Source organism: Podarcis cretensis (genome assembly GCF_951804945.1).
Source record: "Podarcis cretensis genome assembly, chromosome: 4".
Classification (NCBI taxonomy): domain Eukaryota; kingdom Metazoa; phylum Chordata; class Lepidosauria; order Squamata; family Lacertidae; genus Podarcis; species Podarcis cretensis.
Window position 1 is genome coordinate 68,036,331 of NC_137173.1, and position 23,007 is coordinate 68,059,337.

General features: G+C 40.5%; 1 protein-coding gene and 1 long non-coding RNA gene across 14 annotated transcripts in view; one reads left to right on the forward strand and one right to left on the reverse strand.

Moving 5' to 3' along the window:
• Nucleotides 1–6,551: 6,551 nt before the first annotated feature.
• On the forward strand, nt 6,552–15,278 carry LOC307214386. The gene is made up of 2 exons (XR_013838019.1): nt 6,552–6,802; nt 15,073–15,278. It is a non-coding gene; the product is annotated as an uncharacterized lncRNA (long non-coding RNA).
• The window catches only part of GLRA2 (glycine receptor alpha 2), a 115,414-nt gene continuing 101,232 nt past the window's right edge, over nt 8,826–23,007 (reverse strand). For 3 of the 13 annotated variants that reach the window (XM_079972795.1, XM_079972790.1, XM_079972789.1), the window contains exon 10: nt 8,832–10,328. In XM_079972795.1, the coding sequence (XP_079828921.1) occupies nt 10,047–10,328 (282 nt within the window). In that variant the 3' untranslated portion in view covers nt 8,832–10,046. Of the gene's footprint in view, nt 10,329–23,007 lie in introns of all 13 variants that reach the window. The other 10 variants (XM_079972792.1, XM_079972796.1, XM_079972788.1 and 7 more) reach the window with 10 other exon arrangements.

Here is a 23,007-nt window from a genome sequence, read left to right on the forward strand (position 1 = left end):
ATTGAATTGAGTAACACATACCAATCTCAGAGGGCCCCCAGAAGCAACTTATTCTTGCATATATACAGTATAACATTTTCCTAATGTTCATCCTCTACATGGTTTTTTTAGACTACAACTCCCATCATCCCTAGCTATCAGGACCAGTGGGCAGGGATGATGGGAATTGTAATCTGAAAAAAAGCTGGAGACCCAAGTTTGGGAGACATCATGTCAGAGGAATAGAATAAACGTAATGCTAATAATATCTTGAAAGCTGGATGTAGTTGGTAGCACAGAAATAAAACAAGATAAAGAGATAAGTTTAAAAGAACGTTTATGGTTCTGCAAATCAACAGAGTGAAAAAACAGCAACAAGTAATCACAATAGAAACAAATACATCTGATTTCTTTCTTTTTTGCAAGGCGGGGAGGGATATTTAGTAAATAGCCTTACATCTAAGCTGTTCTTTAGTTGTCTTTGTAATCCATTACAGTGTATTAGCCAATCTGAATGAGTGTAATCGTTCCCAAGGGAGCACTTCTTGGCTTTTTCCATAAGGAGATCAGAGATAAATGAAGTGGATTGTTCCGAGATTCAATCCCAGGAGATGATTCAAACCTAAGAAGAAGATGCAACGTTTTCAGAGACATCAGCCAGGTAGGTCAGGAAGAAGAGAGTGAAGGGCAGTTATTAGTTAATGTTGTCAACGTTTCCCAGAAACCCCTGGTTTTTCTTGACATGTTAGAGTATTGATGCTGGATTAAAAAAATCACCATTATTATTTTGCTCCTTTGCTTAAAGGGAGATGATGTAGACATCGGTCTAGACTGTCACAATTTTGTATGTGGGGTTTAACCACATACTGGCAAAGTCAGGTTGAACAATTAAAGTGTGTTTGGAACTCTTGTGAAAGCAGATTTCATAAACCAGCTTTATAAAAAATGCAGGGGAAAGTGTGGGACAATGATTGTGTGACACGACACTGTACAACCTCACTGCAAACAAATCAGAAGGAATGCTTGATAACCAGTGGGTGCTGTATAACCTCCTGAAACACTTGGTCCTGGCGTTTGGGAGACAGCTGGAGACTATGGAATAGGGTTGTCCAGTCCTAACAGCTATCTACACTTTTCTTGATTATTTGCGGAAAGCCATGACTGGTTAAAGCAGAGGAACACAGATGAGGCCTATCTACTTAATTGGTTGAAGATACTCCCTGCCCTCATTTTGCATATACCATCATTCTAATCAGTAATAAGAATGATGATAATTTTATTATCTATACCCTGCCCATCTGACTAAGCTTGCCCAACCACTCTGGGCGGCTTCCAGCAGAATATAAAAACATAAAATGTCAAACGTCAAAAACTTTCTGATACAGGGCTGCCTTTAGATGTCTTCTGAAAGTTGTGTCCTTGACATCTGATGGGAGGGTGTTCAATAAGGCAAAAAACCATCTAGAAAAATTGAACTAAAAGCCAAGATGGAAGGGCAGGGGTGAGGAAGAGCTAAACTTCCAGTTCACCGCTAATATAATGAGAACAAGCCACATGATGCAATTGTGTTGCCAGACACGAAATGAACTGTGACAAAATTGATTGAGGAGATATTACAGGGGCCGACTATAAATCTGAAATTCATCAAGGGATCTGAAAAAATGTCAAGACTGAAACTGTGGCAGGATTAATAATTTTGGCACTAAAATGAGGCAGCAAAATGTGACATTTAAATATTAATGTTGCTTCCTGATGAAGCTGGTAATCAGGCAGGGATATGCCACAAAATATTTAGGAATCTCTTGGGTTCAACATATAAGCAGAGGGACAGTTTTTCCAGTCTGTTCCTTGTAGCAGGAAACAAATCATTTGACAAGAAATGTTATGCTCTGTTCCATAGATGTAAATCCCATTAGTTTTGACATATGTTATGTGCACATAACTGAACGTGAGATCACAGCCTATGCTCCCGATTATTACGGAGGGAATCTGGCTCTACTGTTTGCAGCAGCAGCCTTGAACAATCGTGTGGGTTTATCTGCTCCTCATGGGGACGGTGTGTTAATTCTGCTTACATAAGGGTTAATTTGATTAGGAGAAGGATTTAGTGATGCAAGAGCCGTCTTTTCTTATTTTTCTCCCACGAGAAAGAGACTATGCACAACTCCTGCTTGCGACGTTAAAAAGCGCAGCGATTTCACCCTCTGCATTCTTAACCACACAGTGGCAGCCTTCTCCATTCAGGATTCCTGTGCCTGGCACAGTACCTGTTTAGCAAGTCTCAGATTGTGGCACAACAGCTTTCAAAAAAATAAAAAGGTCGCTGATTCAAGCCCTTGCTCAACACTCTCCTTTTGATCCTAAGCCGCCTTGAGGCAGCATTTTGCCAGAGAGATTCAAGGATATACAGGCAATGTAAGTTTGCACAATTAAGGGAGATTAAAGTGCTCTGTCAACGCTGGCCTGGTGCAACAAACCCCTACCCCCTTCTAAAAATAAGAACTGGGCTCTTTTGATGCTGCTATGTGGGGAAATGAACTGAAAAGTGTGGGTTGAATATTATGAATATTATAATAGCGAATATTAATGGGAAGACGTACAACTACCAAACAAGCAAATCAGACATAGTCTAACCTCCGCATGAGCTTTGTGGAAGTAAATCAGGATGAAGGCTCAATAAAAAAAAGTTGTTTGGGAGGAGCCCATATACTGGACATGGCATCCTCTCTTTTTTTCTTTCCCTTGAGACGTCTTCATCTTTGGTAATCAGATTCTCTCACTCATATTACATTAGCCAAAAGTTTCTTCCATTTGATCAAATGCTAGGCAGTCCCAGTAGTGCTTGCCATTGCCGTGTAAAGGTCATTGTGCTTAACGGTCTTTACTGGAATGGTATTTTTTTAAAAAAGACATCCATTATTCTAAAATGTTTTAGCTCAATTGGGGGGGGGGTGAGAAAAAGGATATGGATTTCTTTCCTGACTGTTCTGTTTCATTTCCTGCTTGAGCTTTTGGTTTATTTGCATTTTATTTGCTTTGGCTATCACTATTCAGTACCTTGCTTGACCTTGCATATCAAAGACCGAGGTCGGATGGGGTAAAGGAGAAACATACTGCCCTCTCACGTGCTAGAATACTAATCTGGAGTTGGGATGAGGGGGGATTTAAAGGCAAACTTATAAATTATGAAAATGATATACAGGTGGTACATGACCCCAGTCAAGCTAGCAAAAATATATCACCTGTCAGACAATAAGTGTTGGAAATGTAAAGAAGCTGAAGGAACATTCTTTCACCTCTGGTGGACTTGCCCTAGAGTGAAGGTTTTCTGGGAAATGATTTATAATGAACTGAAAAAGGTATTTAAGTATACCTTCCTTACGAAACCAGAGGCCTTTCTCTTAGGCATTGTTGGTCAGAGTGTGCAAAAGAAGGATCGAATCTTTTTTATGTATGCTACAACAGCAGCAAGGATACTCATCGCAAAAAGCTGGAAAATTCAAGAATTACCCACACTGGAAGAATGGCAGATGCAACTGATAGACTATATGGAACTGGCGGAGATGACTGGCAGAATCCGAGACCTGGGAGAAGAACTGGTGGAGGAAGACTGGAAGAAATTTAAGGACTATCTACAAAAATATTGTAAATTGTATGAATGTTAAGAAAGATGTAAGATTAGCAAAAACATGGCTTCAACAAACTAGTTATAAAGAATATAAATTTAAATTTAATTGGAAGACGAAAAGATAAATTTTGGATAAGTAACATTTTATGATTAAGTTTTAATAAGAGTATGTTAAATCCCAAAATTTGAGATATTAATATTGGAAAATTATATTATATGAATTAAACCAAGTTAATAATTTGCTGGTAAAATTTATGAGTTTAGAAAGCAGGAACAAGGGTTGTGAGGAAGTCCAAAGATGAATATGAAATGTGGATATTGGAAAAGATTGTGTTATTATCTATGTATTTTATTGTTAAACTAAAATTTAATAAATATTATTAAAAAAATAAAATAAAGGCAAACTTATAAAATTGCACTTTCTGAAACAATATCTGAACCAAAACGCAGCAATCGTTCAAAATTCACACTTTTCTGAATTTTGCAATGCAAAATTCTCCAGCCAAGTAGTGTGTACAATTTTTTTTTGCAGATATAAGTGTGGAAATAAATGAATATATTAGTGAAACTAACATACAAAATGCATTCTTTTAGGGACAATTCCTTTCAAAAATGTATATATTTTGGGTGTGGGCCCTGGCCTGGGGGGGGGGCTGATGGACTCCAGATGCAAAAGCTGAGGTTGCTGAAGAGGCCAGAGACAATTTTGGCTCTCTTTTAGTGCAGATGCAGGTCATCAAGCCTGAGCTTCCACATCTACCACCTGTTATGAACCACCATTGGCATAATTGACAGCAACAGCAACAAATATGTTCCGTGCTTAAGATAATACTAAAATGTGTTGATTAAGGGAAACCCACACTAAAATGCCGATAAATTTTCATAAGGAATATCTATCTATCTATCTATCTAATCTATCTATTATCTATATCTATCTATCTATCATCTATCTATCTATCTATCATCTATCATCTAGCTATCTATCCATCTATCATCTATCATCTATCTATCAGAAAGGAGGATAACTGATTTTAACATGGGTGAAAATGAGAAGCTGAGAAAACCAAAAATTGACAGATTTGTTCACCCTTATTTGGAGCATCACATAAAAAGAGGGAAAGGAGAGAGAAAAGTCTAATCAATAAGGTTCAGATAGATTCATGAGTGGGAATCCTGGGAAGTGTTGTTTGTTAAAGGTGCTGAGAGTTGTTAGGAGACCTTTATTCCCCTCACAGAGTTACAATTCCCAGAATTCTCTGGGAAGAGGGATTGACTGTTAACGCACTTTGAGAATCGTAACTGATAACACAAAGACTTCCCCCAATAAATGTCAACATTCCACAAATTAAAATTATCAAAATATTATGCCTTATTGTCTTATCTTATATTTTCTATATAGTGTATAGGTATTTTGCCTCACAGCTTTGGGAGACTGTTATCACTTACCATGACTGAATGTTTTCCTGAAGTATTTTTTTTGTCTTTAACCATAAGTTTCTTTATCATCTGTGCACCACAACCAGGCCTGCCTTCCCTCTCCATCGTTTGCCAGATGATACCTCTGTAAACCAGCGTTCCAAATCCTGCTTCTCAGGGTCATTTCTCCTGCTCATATAGTGTGCATAACTGCATCACTTGAAAAAAGCCCTTGTAGTTCCTCTGTGCTCATTCCCTCTCCACCTTTTCCCCCCTAAAGAAAAGAACCTGGTAGACTCAAGACTGCCCAGAGCTGTCCCTACAGACACACGTTGTAATTATCACATGCAGACTGATTCCAGTGGCCTTCACATGATGGATTACCTGTTGCAAGACCATCGCTCTGTATTTGTCTCTTCCAGATGAAAGGCCTTTAACACAACACCATCCATTACTATTGATACATGCAGCGGCTTCTATACATTCCCCGCCCGACTTTATAAATGATGGGGGAGCGCTCCAACTCTGCTGAACTGCTGTCATCAAACATGCAGCCAAGCAGCCCTGTCAAAAGCATGGCCAGCATAAATGAGCGAGGCTACAGATGGATTGCTAAACAGCTTGGCTTGGTTGCATTAAGGGAAAGGTGTTGGAGGTGTGATCTGCCTCAAGGCTTGCCTTCACAAACTTGACCTGCTTTCGTGATGAAGGGTAGGGACAATCTCACTGAAATTGAATCATGTTGCAAAAGCTGTGGCAGGGATCTTGTGCCTCTTGTGCGCAGGAGGAAAATTGGCTTAAAGAAACCAACTCGCCTTTCCACAGCATTTTGATCTAAGTGAATGAAATCACATGCTACGAATCAAGTCCATGAATACCATTTCCAAAGTTCAAAGGAGAAATGACTTTTTAACATAACTCCCGTTGTCAGTGTTTACATTGGAACATTTTATTTTTTGGAATGATACGATAAACACATTTTAAGTCCTGTCCAAAGCAAGAGGTCATCAGCATGCAATGCCTTGTGTCGTGACTAATCTTTAGATTCCCAAAAGGGTCTAGCAGAGGCACTACAGTTATAGAAGCAGGCATGTGTTCTCAGGATCACTGAATACTGCTTTATTTTTGCTTTATTTTGTCGAAACCATATCTATTTTGTTTAGAAAAGGAAATAAATATTTATTTACTATGAATGCCAACAAGTCAGGCAGAATTTTTGGAGAGAGGAAATTGGATTATTCAGCTCTATCCTTTTCCTATCATTTTTAATAAATTAAGGAGATACCTATGAAACAGATCATGAAATCTCATTCCTCTTTGAGTCTATCTCTGTGTTCCTTAGAATACAGAGCATTAGCATAGATGCTTCAATATCTGCTTCAATTTGGTTGCTGTTTTCTGGTATTCTGGTAATAGGTTGAGTTTGTGAGGTTGTTTTTCCCCCTCCTTCCTTCTTAAGGTCAATTCTGTCAGGTGCACTTGTACTGTTTTGTTGACTTCCCCTTAACATTTCCCTTTTCAGCTGATAACAAGACTCTGGGCAAATGCAGAGCTAGCATTTTCCAGAGTGAACAACTCCTGCCCTGTTGAATTTCTGCCTATTCTGAAGCCCTGAATAGCACAAGTTCTGCCAGAGAAAGGAAGGGAAAGGGCTGCAGCCCAGTGACAGAGTACTTTCTCCTGAAACAAAAATTGTTTGAGAGAAAACAAAGGCTTGGCATCTGTTGTCAGACTCCATCTCCCATCAGCCCAAGCAAGCATGACAAATGGTCAGGAATGGTAAGTTTTATCATCTGGCAACATCGTTTGCTACTTTGGGGATCATAGGCATCTTGTCCTGAATTCTTCCAGTATGTTCTGCCTCCTGAGTCAATGTTTTTCACCTGTTTCCCATTAGTGGACCTTGGGAATATAGTAACAAAAGAAGAAGAAGATATAAATAAAGTAGATTGCACAAGCCTAGCATCTGCCAACACTTGAAGCAGAGGGCAGCTGTCGCTCACTGTCATTTCTGCCATTGCTATTCACTTCCACAATCCCTTCTGGGCCAAACAATAAACAACAGGGAGAAAAAGCACCGGGACTCAGATGCTCTCAGTGGTGGGATCTTTTCTGTGAGGTGGCACCTTGGCAGGTGCTCAGCCATTTTGATCTCTGGTGCCAGTTTCAGGCATTCTCTACACCTTTTGGGGGGAAAGAACCACACAACACTACATAATTATTGCTCAATCTCCGTGTTTCTCTTTGGAGACAGACATCACAAAAGAATGTTTAACATGGTTCTGTTAAAACGATTTGATAAATAGATGCATTAACTAAAAATTAACTATTAATTGACCAAGTGGGGGAGGGGAAAAAAGAATGCTTAAGATTAATGAAGGAATTTCATTTGAAATGAAAGCATTGTTGTGATTTGGCTGATAATTCATTTCATTTCTTGTAACAGATGGCAATGGTAGCTTATAAGGTAAAAGCACGGAAACAAGATGTTAATAAATATTGAACAAAAAATACAAGTAGTACTAAAGAGAATCCTTGCTGATCCTTGCTTTGTAATAATGGAGGATCTTTCAGGAAATAAAAGATTTTAAACAGCTATAATTATAATTCTTTCTTTTTTATAATTCTAATTCTTTGTGAATCTTCTCTGGCAATTTCATCAGTATAAAACCCATATATATGCACTTACCTGGGATTTCCAGAGACTTGGGTAGCTTCCAGACACACCCTCCTTATTAAGCATTTATTCTGACATGTTTGCAGAAAGTTTATGTGGAGGTAATAGGATGTCTGCTGCTTATTGAGCATTCGTTCTCATTTGTTTGCAGGAAAATTACATGATGTTCCGTCAAGCAAATGTTACAACAAAATTTCCAGTGCATATTCCTGTCACCTTCCTGGATTATTATTTTTAAATCGGTTTGTTGCAAGAGCAACAAATCCACTTCTGCAACCTTAATTTGTTGGTGTGTGATTTAATCACCCCTCAAAATAGCAACAGCCCAGAAGTGGGCTTACTCCCTCTGCCCCAAGGTAGCTTTCAGATGATCACTAAATTGCAGGAGCAATTCAGTCACATACTTGGAAATGTAGATTTGCCTAATTTAAATGGATTTATAATAATAATAATTTATTATTTATACCCCGCCCATCTGGCTGAGTTTCCCCAGCCACTCTGGGAGCCTTCCAATCAAGTGTTAAAAACAATACAGCATTAAATATTAAAAACTTCCCTAAACAGGGCTGCTTTAATAAACTTTGGCAGTATTGTGCAACAAATGTAATTCAAAAAGCAAACAAAAATACTTTTTTCAGCAAGGAAAGTGATGGTAAAATGCCCTAGAAAGTGTGGGATAGCAACTGATTTGCAGGGAACCATATAACATCTCTGCAAACAAATAAAGATGAATGCTCAGTAAACAGTGGACAGCATAGAGTGTCTTCATAAACTCTGTGCAAACAAGTCAGAATTACTTCTCAATAAAATAGGTCATCTGGAAGCAACCATAATAGTTCAGTTTGTGGGTTGGGTTTTTTCTTGCAACAAGAACTAGCAGCCATAAAAGGAAAATATGCCCCCCCCAATCAATAATACATTTTAATTTTTTTGCAGTAAACCCTTTTGCAGAAAATGGGAAATAGCAAAGCTTTTAAAAAATAAAAATATAATAATAATAATAATAATAATAATAATAATAATAATAATAATAAATTTTCTTTATACCCCGCCCTCCCCAGCCAAGACCGGGGTCAGGGCAGCTAACAACGATAATAATAACAAGTTGATTGAAATGCAACTTAAAAAACAAGATTAAAATAAAAAAATCTTCCAGGTTTCACTCCTGCCACCCATGTAAGCAAAAATACCTCATTTTTTGGTTTGGTTTTCGTTTACTTTTTATTTCTACTTTAGAACACATAGCAAGGATTTGGACCACATAGCTCTGGCACCAAAAGGTTAACAGGTTATGAAAATCACAGTACAGTTTTTAAAATTCTTCAGATAAGTCAATGATATTTAAAATGATAGCCACTTTTTTCTTTCTTTCTTTTTTATAGTAAAGATATAAATTAGAGGTCTGTAAACGAGTCGTGTTTACCTACAGAGCTATCAACTCGCAGCTACAATGAGAGCAGCAATAGAAAGTCAATGCTAAACTGAGCTAGGTCAGGAAACAAGTTCTTAATCAACAGTGTGATACAGGGAAATACGATAGGTCAAATTACAGTTTTGGCACCTTATGCTGAATGTCATCAATAATAAAAAATATAGTAATAACCAGGCAGAAATGAAATGAAATGAAATAAGTGCACTGTCTTGGAACCAAGATAAAACCAGCCATTTCTCAGGTTGTTTCTACAAGTGGACACTATGAAATTAACCACACCCTACACAAGTTGGACCTCAAAAACTACAGTTCTAGGAAAGCAGGAATATTAAAATGCACACCCACAAGGATATTAAAGTATAAATCGTCCCCCTTGACACCCCCCCATGCCCTGTTAGTAGAAATAATTTACAATCCACAAAGAGACTTCTGGGCAAATCATTAACTACAGACATTAATGGAATGTAGCTTAGACTTGTTTCATATAGAAAGGCAGCGTTACCCTGAAAAAAGTTTGGTCCTCTTTAAACTCATTGCAGTGCAGCCATTGCAGACAGTCCCATGGTAGATGCTTTAAAGTATTTCTTAAATATAGCTTAGAGACACTGGGGGGGGGGTTGGAGGAGGGAAAATGGCCCCATTTAGGTTTGCTTGATCTTGGCAAGAGTCTGGAAGGACCACGTAGCAAGAGGAGGAAATCAGGGCAAATCCTCGTTTGGTGATCTCACAGTATCTCATTTTGTGCAATTGTTACCGAAACTTTCCTTTCTGTTTTTCTTCCTCTTCTAACCCCGCCCTTTCTCTTTAGTACCACAGAAAACAAAACCCTCAGTTAATGACAGGAAAGACATTTCACTCTTTATTTACAAGAGAGTCACTTTGGCTAGAAGGTCCCAGCTCAGACAGAAACGTTTCTAATCTTTGTGTATATCCTCGTGGCGTATAATTTTGTACGTAATCCAGTAAAATATATTGAAGATGAGAAAGGCCAGCGGGAACGCCGCTCGGGATATGGTGTCGATCCTTTTGGCACGGTCCACAAACCTCTTTTTGATGGAATCGGAATCCTTTGGCGGTGGGGGCGGGGGCGGGTTGGGAGGCGTGGCTTTGATGGCTGCACCATCTTTCACCTGGAGGCAGTGACCCATCCCATAGCCGCCGAAGTTAAACCGGCTGTCGCGAGCAGCATCTTCATCCTGGAGGGTGAGCAACGGAAGGGAAAGGCGGTTAATTGTCTATGCAAATCTCATTTAAGTTTTTGCCCTTAAGCTGTTGAGCAAGAGCTCTGTTCATAATGTTGCTTTCCAAATGGGCAGTGCCACAATATTTCTGACAAAAGAACACTTGGATATCCTCTAATTCTATCGATTTCCCAATGGAGTGGTGGACAGATGTCATGACCAGACCGTAGGACACGGCCTTGTCCCAATTAGTTCAGTACTGGCAGTGAACATACCCTTCAGCAAGTCCAGGCCAAAAACTGTGATGCATGTCTTCTGAGCTATGTTCCCAAGCAAGTCATGTGACCCGTGTGAAAGTACACGTGTTTGGGGCCCTGTGCTCTCACATGTTTTTGAGTGCCATGCTTTCGTGTGAGAGTACAGGGCCCCCAAACAGGATGTCCCAATTTAATTAGGGCAGTTGAGCGGTATCCATGAAAAGCATTGGGAGACCTTGGGCCAGTCACTATCTGCCAGCCCAACCTACCTCACATGGTTGCTGTGAAAATGAGATAACTCCCCTTGTGTGACATGTTAAGCTTCTCGAGGATGGATTATGAATAGCAGTTTTAGTATTATGCAAAACAACACTGGCTTCCTCAAAACAATCCTAAGAAATGTTATTTTGTAAAGCGTGCTAGGAAACTTGCTTTTAGAGGTTTCTATCTTTATCCCAACAACAGCCCCTTTGCAATGTCCTGTACTGACAAAATATGAAGCTGGTTTTCATTTCTGTTGCAGATCTGATCTGACATTTAGACATCCCAACACAACTCTTTCACACATGTAATTTGCCTAACTAAACGTTGCTTAGATAGCTTGGGTGGTATTCAACTAAGTTTTACTCAGTGTGGGCTCGTTGAAATTAATGAGCACAACTAAGTTAGAGCCTGTCGTTTCAGTGGGTCTACTCTGAATAATACCATCCCTTTAGTAGTTCCACATAAGTCTTCTGCATGCTTCTGTGTAAGTCTTCTATGAGTCTAAGTCAGGCTTCCTCAACCTCGGCCCTCCAGATGTTTTGAGACTGCAATTCCCATCATCCCTGACCACTGGTCCTGCTAGCTAGGGATCATGGGAGTTGTAGGCCAAAAACAACTGGAGGGCCGAGTTTGAGGAAGCCTGGTCTAAGTGCTCAGCACCCCAAAGAAAATAAAATTATAAATTGGATGGATTTTCCCCCCCTTCCGTAAAGGTAGCTATTTGATTTATCTTCCTCACCAAGGGAAACCCGCCCTGGTAATTTGGAATGAACTGAGTTCCTTTTAAAACCTTTAATAGAACTTGCATAAGCATAGAGCGAAGCTGCGTTCCCAGGACGCTTTTCCTGTTCCTTAGTGCTGCACGCAGAAGCAATGCAAATCCAGGTCAGAAGGTTAATTAAAGGAGAACAGGTTCTCAGCAGCCACTGTTTTGTGTTTTAAATTTATTTGGAAACTCTCAAATATGCTAATAGCTTATTATAGGAGACGTTCATCTGGCTTGTCCAGATTTTCCCCAAAATGAGCTTCTGCTTTACACATGCCAGCCTGGAGTTCCTGATGAAGGAGGTGACAGCAATTTAGAGAGACTTCCTTATGTGTGAGTCGCTCCCTCACACACCCTCACACTGTCTTGGGGAAACTACCGACTAATTCCTGTTGCTTGCCCTTTGCTTAGCACTGCAAGCTCTGGAAAGTGACCTTAATCTGACAGTTAAGGATAAATAACTTTCCTTGTTTATTTTTTTTACTGGTGGGAGCTTGGATGGTCATTGCTAAACAATGGTAGTCATGTATAATAATGGTACATGGTACACAATAATGGTAGTCATGGTTCAATAATATCTGGGTTACAGTCCTGTCCAAACGTCTTACACAACACAGGCGGGTGGTGAGAGGCAAAGCGAATAAAGATTGGCTAGGAAGTGCGGTTTTAAATGCTTCCCTTTATTAATTAGGACTCAAAATTATCAAGCCCTCCCAAGATCCATGCTTCCCTATGTACGGGCTATACTGACCCATAATAATCATACAAATCTAGGAACAACTCTTTTATTATAATTCGATCATTTGCTGCGATCTAGTCTGACTCTGTATCAGGAATTCTATCATTTTTGTCTGCAGGTGGATTCTGCTATGCATGTATACTCAAGGTTGCTCTATTATATTTTTTGGAAATCAACAAATATATATATATATATATATATATTTTAAGAGAAGAAACCTTCAAAACCCTTCCAGGGCCATAGGGTTGCTATGCTATTGTAATAGTTTTCTCCTACTGCCCCCCCATTCTATTTATTTATTTATTTATTTATTTATTTATTTATTTATTTATGATTTTCTTGATTTACAAAAGTGTGTGCAATGTCTCTCTCTCACATTCCCCACCCCATGTAACATTTTTACAAATCAGTTTCATTTGTTGAGACATTAGGAAGAAAAGGGGAAAAGAGGTGGAGTGGGGGGGGGAGATGGATGTCCCCCTCTCCAATCTGAGAATGGAAGTTTTGGCAAGGATATTGAGAATTATGTTACAGGTTCATATCCATCTCAAAGAAATACAGTTGCCAGGAGAAGAAACCGCTGCTTCACTAGCTGTCGTACCCATTATACAGAACGAGGTGCAAGACTGACATGCAGGGATGGTTACATCTGTGACTTATGCTTTTTATCCATTTCTAATTTTTCCAGTCTTCAGTTCTGCACATTTCCACACACGTTTGTGAAATTTTAAAACAACCCTCATGAAAATTCACCAGCAACTTGGTGCAAATTTCTCCTGATACATATTTGAATGCAATTTTGCCCAATAATTTTCTGTAACATAATGCATTTTTTTTGGTATGTTAGTTTCACTAATGTATACATTTTTAGGCATACTTGATCCTAGCACTCGCATTTTTGTACATGTTACTTGGCTGGTGAACTGCATTGCAAAATTCAGGTAATTTGAAGGATGGCTGTTTTGTGCTTCCTGGAATGTTTCAGAAAACATGAATTAGGTAGGTTTGCCTTTAAACAGAAACCAAATTGATTTTCTCCTCCATCCCTACTGACATGGGAGCATTCTAGACTATACCACCTCAGTAGAGGGGTTATTCTTTTTGAATCCTTGTTCACATTAAAAAAGAAAAAAGAAATCACTATGGGTCTATGCTAAACCTTTCCAAATAAAAATACTGACCCCAATGTGGCAAAGTAGTTACATCATGTAGAGAAGTTTAGCATGTTTTCCCCCTCCCCTAACCAAAAGCATTCCAAACATGACACCCACCTACACTTACCTGCAGTCTGAAGTGGTACAGTCCAGAATTCTACCACATCACTCTACCCACCACCTCATTCTGAATATGCAGATTGGCTCTTTAGCATAGATATGCCCTGAGGAGATGCTAAAAGAGGAGTGTGGGAGGAAAGTTCTGAGCTTTAAAAATGGCTTGTCAAGCAGATGAGGGATCTGTTGGGAGGAGACTCAGAAGCCACATCGTTCATGGAGGGCTTGCTATGCAGCCTTTCGGATCATGACCTATGACTGTGCCAGCTCCCTTTCCTCTACCAATCCCTGCTTTCTTTTTTTAAAAAATTAAATTATATGCATGTAGGGGGTTAAGAGATGTTGAGAGATTCTTATTTCCCTCACAGGGAGTTAGAAATTTGTGAACAGGCAACTCAGATATTTTCTTTGAGCAGCATGTGCACAAGCAATTGTATGTGCATTAAAAACATTATTTTGCTGGGGTGTACAGATTTAAAGACAATATAAAGGGAGTGGATGGGGAAACCCAGCCAGATGGGCGGGGTATTATGATTATAATTACGATTATTATTTAGAGCAAATATAAATTTTGTGGCTAGCCCACTGTCTTTCAAGAACACATACATGATAAGAAATAGGTCCTTGGGAAAAGGCCATTTCTTGCCTCCCTGCTGGCACTTGGCTAGGAAGTCCCTGAAAGCCTCCAAAATGGTATGTCTTGTCCTAATTATCCAAAATATGATGGGGAGGGGAAATAATGAATCCTTGCCCAGTAAGAATAGTGCATATAATTAAATTATATGCACGTAGTGCATAAAATTAAATTATATGCACGTAGGGGGTTAAGAGATGTTGAGAGATTCTTATTTCCCTCACAGGGAGTCAGAAATTTGTGAACAGGCAACTCAGATATTTTCTTTGAGCAGCATGTGCACAAGCAATTGTATGTGCATTTAAAACATTATTTTGCTGGGGTGTACAGATTTAAAGACAATATAATGGGAGTGGATGGGGAAACCCAGCCAGATGGGCGGGGTATTATGATTATAATTACGATTATTATTTAGAGCAAATATAAATTTTGTGGCTAGCCCACTGTCTTTCAAGAACACATACATGATAAGAAATAGGTCCTTGGGAAAAGGCCATTTCTTGCCTCCCTGCTGGCACTTGGCTAGGAAGTCCCTGAAAGCCTCCAAAATGGTATGTCTTGTCCTAATTATCCAAAATATGATGGGGAGGGGAAATAATGAATCCTTGCCCAGTAAGAATAGTGCAAACAAGTCCAGTGCCAACAATTCCTACCACCACCCCCCCCGCAATCCCATCTGCCCTAAATATTAAACTCTATGCCAGTTTTAAACGAGCAGCTGTGGTAACACATGTTCAAGAGATAAGTGAGACTTGCTTTAGCTTTGAGATTTATCTCCAGCAAACTCCTAACATTTGTTTTCCTCCCAATTACCAACGCATCTTGCAGGAAGAAGGCTCATCAATGCAATTGATCGCTGCTGCTGCTGCCTCAAGTCTGCAGATCACCTCCCGCTAATTTAAATGAGGGTATTTCGAGCATTTTGGAGGATAGTGCTGTGTGGGTGTCCTTCCTATTGCTAAATTGATATCTGCGTCTGGGAAATGCAGGCTTCAAGTAGGCAAAGATATACTGAAATAAATGTACGGAAAACACTTCGATGGTTATGTACAGACGGAGCACTGTTTCAGTTCAACTCATTTCAGTAGCTTTTATCAGTTTTGATGCTTTTATCTTCACATGGCCCTTATAAAATTGGAAAGCAATTGGCTCTCAGACTCATCACATACACAAGCAACACACATAACCTGTCTGTTTTCATTGAAAGACTTTGAAACTGTTCCAAAAGGTGTGAGTTAAAAGCCTGTGAGACACAGGACATGATGAAGTGGCTAAATTTAACATGAAATTGCTCATCAACCTGGCTCATCAATTTAAACATGAAGCTCTCCTTAGCAGCCAGATATCCATCTTAGAGCTGTCCAGGCATGCCTGTTCATTCATGCCAAAGACAGGTAGAGGGGCTTCCATATTTCTGCCTGCAAATAAACTGTGCAGCTATATCAGAGTGGATCAGGCAATGCCTGAGAGAGAGAGGAGAAGCAGAGGGGTCAGGGAAGTTTTTGGAGCAGATTATAAAAAGTGGCATGTGACCCCCCCCCCCGAGGGTTGACCAGCAGCCATTGGGCAAAAAAAGCTCAGCCAACTCTGACTAAACTTTGGAAGCGACTAAAGAGACAGCCTCATGTGGGCTCATCATCTGCGAACTCCGCCAGGATAACACATGAGAGAAACAGCAAATACCATACAGGAAGAGAATATGAATGCCAACTGTCACAAAGGAGCAAAACAAAACAAAACAAAAAAAACCCAAGAAAATGAAGCAAGCAAATGTTTTGTGTTGTGTGCATCAAGACTAAACAGCGAGAGCCACAAGAGAGCTGGTGGAGATCAAAGGACAAACACAAAAGACAAGCAGCACGGAGAAGAATTACCAGCATCAGCCAACAATAAAATAAGAGCTTTGGGTAGCAGAGTAACTCAAAGTGGCATTTCATCTAGCTAAAGAAAAACCACCACAACCCTCTTCTTTCTATCAGCTTGCACATCTTTTGTTTGCAACAAGTAACCCAGGCATCGTTTTCTGGGTCAGTAAAGATGGCTTAACTCAAACGCCTAAAAGGTGCTCTCTTCTCCCTGGTCATAGGGTTACATTACTGATTGTCACCACACAGGTATAAGGAAGGTTGCAGCACAAATAACACAGTGTGTGTGTGTGGAATGGAGAGGGAGTCAGAAATTTCTGAACATGCTTCAGTGATTTGTTTCAGCTGATTTGTTTCTTTGATGTTTCCGAACTAAGAGGATAATCTTGCCTAGAAAGAGGAGGGCACGAGAAATATGTACTACATAAATAATTACTAATTACATGTGGCATCTTATCTGCTATTTTGTGTTTGTTATTTGTTGCTTGTTTTCTGTTTTTTACCTGTTTCTGTACTGAAATTATGTAGTTTCTATTTTTTTTTGGCCACTTTGTTTGCTTTAAGAACCTATCTCACCTTATCATTCTAAAGTAATCTAACAAATAGACTTGTTGTTTTAATGTCTGGTGTTGGTATAGTGATCAGGTGCCAAAAGCTTTCTTAAGGCTGAGGATCAATTCAGATAGATTTTTCTGAGTTCACAATTTCACTTAGCCATTCTTTTCCTCTGAGGTCCTCAGGGTGACACATGTGGTCCATTCCCTACCCTTTATCAGCACAACAACCCAGTGAGGCAGGTTATGAGACAGACAGTAGCAGGATCAATTTCACCCATTGGGTAATTGTTAAGCAGTCAGCTTCTACAGAAAGGCCAGTTCCCAAGCTTCCCTTGGTCACTGTAGAGAAGTGATGGCCAAACTTGGCCCTCCAGCTGTTTTGGGACTACAACTCCCATCATCCCCAGCTAACAGGACAAGTTGTCAGGGATGATGGGAATTGTGGTCCCAAAACAGCTGGAGGGCCAAGTTTGGCCATCACTTCTCTACAGTGACCAAGAATGGACACAGAACGGGACTATACAAATGGAAGGGGAAGAACATTATAGATGATATCAGACAAAATGGCACCCATTGAATGTCCTGAAACAAAGTAAACAGGTTGTAATATGGGACTCAGTTGGGGTGTGTTTGTGTGTGAGAGTGGGAGATGAATGAAGATTGTAGCTTTTAGTTTTCTTTACTTCCATCCCAACCTGCAGTTATTCTTCAAGTGTATCTACAATGAGGTTATCTCACTCAATTTATCTTTGTTTTCCCACTCCTGCTTCTCAATCTGCCACATAGTGTTGTGAAAAATGGCATTTCCCCCTTTTCCATGCACATTGCGAGCTTCCCCCCTGGACCCAGCACTTTAAAGAGTAAAGTTAATTATGCCCCAGCCAATTTAAGAGAGGTGCTCAATAATTCATTAACCTCTGTGTTGCGTTGGCTTGCCTACATGTAAACAGCACCAACCTGGATTGGTTTTGCCATGCTGAAGAGACACAGCAGCTGCTGCGCAATCACACTCCCATTTCCAAGCTGCCTGATCTAACTCATTTGTAAAAGCAGGACACCGCTAAAAGGTGACATCCCTACCAAGGACTCTGGAGAGATAAACCTACTTCCCGCCTAGCAATGAATAATAGCATAGCACCACAGCCTGCTTCATTCCAGCCTGTATGTGGGGTCTTTTTAACCTTGGCATGCAATCTTGAGAGCAAGGTCCCATTTTAATATTGTAACAGTGCTTATTTCTGGCAGACGAGTTTTATCTACTGCTCTCAGATATGACACTAATGCCCACCGTTAATAAGTAATAATACTGTTAAGCTCGCCCCACTTCTCCAAGAGTTGAAAAGTTCCACTTGACCCAGGAGTGGTTTCCATTTTGTAGTTGAGCTTATTTACAAATATACGGTCTGAGTATAGATGGAGGAACAGTTTAAACCTGCTAACAGACAGCCGATGCCCTCTGCTCCCACAGCTAACACCCTAAAATGTTCACAGAGCCCCAATTTAGCTTTCCATGTTTGTTTTTCAGTCCAACTCAAGCTGGAATCTAGGTGTCTTTCATAGACACCTAGACTGCAACATCCTCAGCTCGGAGGTCTGCTGTTTGTCCATTTCATTTTCTAGCCATGGAACAAATTGCTGAACTATTAGCATTCATTTGCCAAGCCCCAAACTCCAGACAAGTTTTGCTTCAGGGCAAGACTCTCATGGCCCTTCGACAGTCCTTAACTGGACTCCAACCTTTTCTGAAAAGGACTCACATGCCTTGCTATATGCTAGTCCTCACAATTACTTGTTAAAACACCCTCTTCTTGCACCCAGTTTCCACAGGAATGGTCTGTTCTGCTTCAGTGCCTGTACTTTGCTTTGTCATCAAAACATTCACTAATAAAAAGATTAATCTGCTTGCCAGCTGAGCATAGCCTCTCCTGCAGTGGTTCAGCATAGCAAAGAGAGAAGCTTGGCTGGCTGGCTGGCTGTCACCTGCTCATCAAATGAACCGGGCAAAAGAACCTTCTTTAGGCCAGATGCTGTCAGCTTTACAAGCTCTTACTGTCTCTTTGCTAAATTAGGAAGTTGACTATAAAACCTACAGGGCTGAAGCTCTCCTTGTGGGAAACCACCTGTTAAAAATGACCAAGGGAAGTTTAGGGCAAACTCAAGGGAGATTTTCACCAAAGAGCATCACTACAAGTATGTGCCATTACAGGTGAAAGGACAATAAGCCTGGAGAAAGCAAAACATTCCATTGTAAGCTAGCAAATCCAAGTGTGTTCGGGGGGTTTTTTTTTATATAAAAAAGAACATGCTTATAATCTGCAATACCCTTGCAGTCTAGTATATCTCTATGAAACATGGACTGCACTTTCCATTCTTAATAAGCAGTTCTTGAGGCAGATGAAGATTGCAGAGCACCAGGAGGCAACTCTGTTGCCACCAAGGAAAGCAGAGCATTAAAAATGAATGTGTGACTCATTCTAGTAAATGGGTCCATTCTATTAAGACAGCTGAGCAACAGTATATTGGGAAACAGCAGAACCTACCGAAAGAATGTGGCCAGCTTCCAGCCATCCTTGTGAGAAACACTAGTTTATCATCCTGAACGCACTTGTGGGATAAATCAGTCTCATATAACCAACATGTTTAACTCTAATCAATGCATGAAGAGGTTACAGAGTAAGCTGTCCTGTCAGGCTTAGCTAGGTCACACCCCTCACATTGGGAGGAAGCATTCCCAAACACTTTATTCATTTCTTTTCCAGCAGGTGAACCAACCTGCAAGCCAACTTTGTGTTTCTATATGTATAATTTAGAAACATTTACCACTTTTTGTAACTTAAGTTAAACTGAATCTGATGTCAATAATTATTGTAGTGTAGTAAAAAGGTTGAAGGAAAAGACAAGTTTTTTTAAAAATAATAATAATGAAGAGCAGAAATGCTAGAGGGAAGTGATTTTCATAGGAATGGGGTAGAAAGGAAGAAATGAAGAAGGAAAGAAGAGGAGGGAGAGGTTTAAAAAAAGAAACTCAGCATGAGTTATGGAAGAGTTCCCCAGGCTCATCTTGTAATCAGCGTAGCTTCCCCATTGCTTTTCTCTGTGGCTTTTCAGAAAAAGGTATAGCTTTTTCTAAGCGTTCTACATGAAAGCATTAGGGAGGCCTTCATAGGTGGTGGAAGCAGTTTATTAAGGACGAATTAGGAGAAGCCTGAACTCAGTGGACACACTAGGAAACTTACTCAGTAATATATGATGCCCAGGGCCTTGTAAGGGGTCACCTGGAATGTCACAGCAGTCCTCCATTGCTGCTGGAGAATCTGAGAAACGGGACTCCCGTCACATCCTGGCTTAATCCATTAAGTGAAGAGTCCTTTTCAGCCGGAGGATTTCCTTCTAGGCAGCCTTCCAGGGTCCACATACCAGAGGTGGGAGGAGCCAGAAGCAAAAGTGGGTGGAGCAACACATTTTAATTTGCTCACACCTCCCTTTCTATCCTCCCCATCTAGGCAAGCAAGAAGCATTATCAGAGTTCCAAGATACTGTTACACAGGTTGGACACCACCCCAATCTCTGCAGAGTGGTAGCAATATTCCAGGGGGTTCCAGGAGCCTGTGTTCCTTTGATTTATTCACATATTTACACCTGAATTTGGAGGGAGGGAGTCCAGATCTTACAGTGTGGCCATCTCAATGGTGGCTTCTTCCCCACAGCAGTGCAGCACTGGAATCCAAGGCATCCCTCCTAGCTTCCCTTCAGCCAGCCTGCCAAAATGATTCTGTCTTTGTTCTCCTTTCTCTTCGCAGCACACCTCTCACCTAAGCAACTCCTCTCCATCCATCTCACATCACAAGGCTAGGCTTTTAGAGACATATTTTTCCTGTGAGCACAGCCTGCTCCCTTGCCATCACCTTGGCAACCCATCTTTCACAGACCTGAGACCCTTCCTTTGATGCACTAAAGACCAGCAATCAGCAGCTTGATCTGTTAACATCTTTGCTCTTAACTAGCCAGGCTGGTCTAAATAAGCCAGCACAAGATTCCTTGCTGTTAGGAGTACAGAGAGGAGGAGCACAGAGAGAAACACCATGGTGCACAACCAGACACCTTCATCTGCCCCAACTGCAACGAAACATCTCTCCCATATTGGTGGGTACAGCCACAGCAGGCGATGCAACCTTCCAACAGTTTGACTTCATCCACAACAGTTTGACTTCATCCTCCATTGTCTCCCAAGACAGACAGATGCCAACAACAAGGGGGGTGCCCACCAGCTTATCACAATACATTCTAGCCAGGCAAAAACACTCAAAAGGAGTGCAATGTAGGGGCCACTAGGTGGCGCATCGGAAGATGGCTGACAATAACATCTCTCCGACCCACACGAGGTAATTTGGAGGCTATGATGGGGGTAATTAGCCTCCTTAACCCCCCCAGGATTATGGGGGGGACGGCCCTTGCCTGCTGTGCCCTATACCACCCCCGAATTTGTGGGGGTGGGGGCACTAGGCACAAAGCCCTCCTGTGGGATTTTCGGCACTCCTCGACGCCGTCCCCGATTCGCGCCGCTGGTTGCAATGATCTTTAAAAGAAATAATTTGGACATGATTAATTGCACATACATCAAGGAAAAAGGGGAGTAAATACTGCTGACAGAAGAGATCTCTGATAACAAGACAACAATAAAATACGAGAAGAACGTCAAGATACGGTAATGACTGGGGGGGGGAGGGGGGGGAAACCTGCCTCTACCTTTTTATGTGATTTAACAAGAATCCCCCTCCCCTAATGAGTCAGAAATTAAGGACTTAAGCTGTGGATTTAAGGCTGTGTGGAGATAAACTTTCGATCCAAAGCAATGTTTCAAGATGAAGCTGGAAAGCTAAGAGTTTTGGAGTGACGCAGTCAGGAAAAAATGCCGTTCGCCATTTTGTGAGGCATTGTGGGAGCTCTTGGGTCTGGGAGGAGAAAGAGAGAAATAGAGTTGTTTACATATCGTGAATCAACTCCTCGGTGGGACTTAAGAGCGACAAATGCCAAAATTTACGATGGATAAAGTGATGTTATCTACGAAGGAGATATATGGAAACCATCTGGACTTAGTGGAGGAACGGGAAATCCACACAGGATTATTACACTTGCTATCGGCTTAAGGAGACTAACAGAAGAGATCATAAAGGAAAAAGAGAAATTATACGAACAAGATATGATGTGGCAACACCAAGATAAGACTGGATAGAATTATGAACTTTGTTTGGACTGATTGGGACTGATTTGGACATTAACGCAGTAATAAGAAGATGATCTGAATTCCCCTTTGGATCTTGAAGTATGGGTTCCCCCAACAAAATTTAAAAATTTGGCTTTGTAATTCGGAATTTATATGATGTGATTTAATTTGATGTGATTGGCCAGTTAATAAAAATTATTAAAAAAACAAAAAACAAAAGGAGTGCAATGTAGAAGTTGAGAGGTGTGTGGCAGGGAAGGGTGTGTGGTCTGAGGAGAGTTCTGTGGGCAAGGCTGAGAGGCCAGGAGAGTCACATTAGACCTTTAGGTCTGAGGTTCCCCATGCCTGTATTAAGAAGTGCAGACAGAAATTAGGAAATCTGTATCACAGGGTCTCCTACAGAAACAGATGCTTTGCAACAGCATTCATGTTTTAAAGACAAGGCCCAAATCAAGTATTAGGAACTGTAAAAATAAATATGGGGGAAAAAAAGAAAAAAGGATCCTTCATGGTATACATTTCCATTAAAAAAACCAAAAAACTTCCATGTGCGTGCAGTTTAATTTTGGAAGGTGCTTTTAAACTGTGCTCCTGTGGCCTTAAAAATAAAAGTGTGCTTTGTTTTCTGGTTCTTTTCCAGCTGTTCATGTCCTATTTTCAATTTATTCTCTTTCTCCAGGCACAGAAAAGAATGGGAGTATTTGCACCCAGCAGGTGGGCTCTTTTCATCATTTGGGAAATGGCAAAGTACAGTTGCGGTGTGTTCCCTGCTGTTTATGAGCAAATTGTACGTCAAACCCAGTGAACTGAAGTACAGCCCTTTCCTTACCTGGTGATGAGTATCACTTGGCCTCTTGCAAAAAGTTATAAGGTTAAAAAGAAAAAGAAAAAAAGAAACGACAAAAAAAAAAAAAAAACCTCCCAGGCTCTCTAGCAGTCTACTCTTGGCTAAGGAATACAGATTTGATCCCAAATGGATAGATGCAAATAAACCACAAAACTCTGCCTTTGGCATTCTGTGGCTGCCTGTTACAGCCCATGAATCACCCTCTTTCCTCCTGTAATGATTTTGTGTCCAAAACAAAATTATCTGTTACTTATCCCTTTAAATAAATCT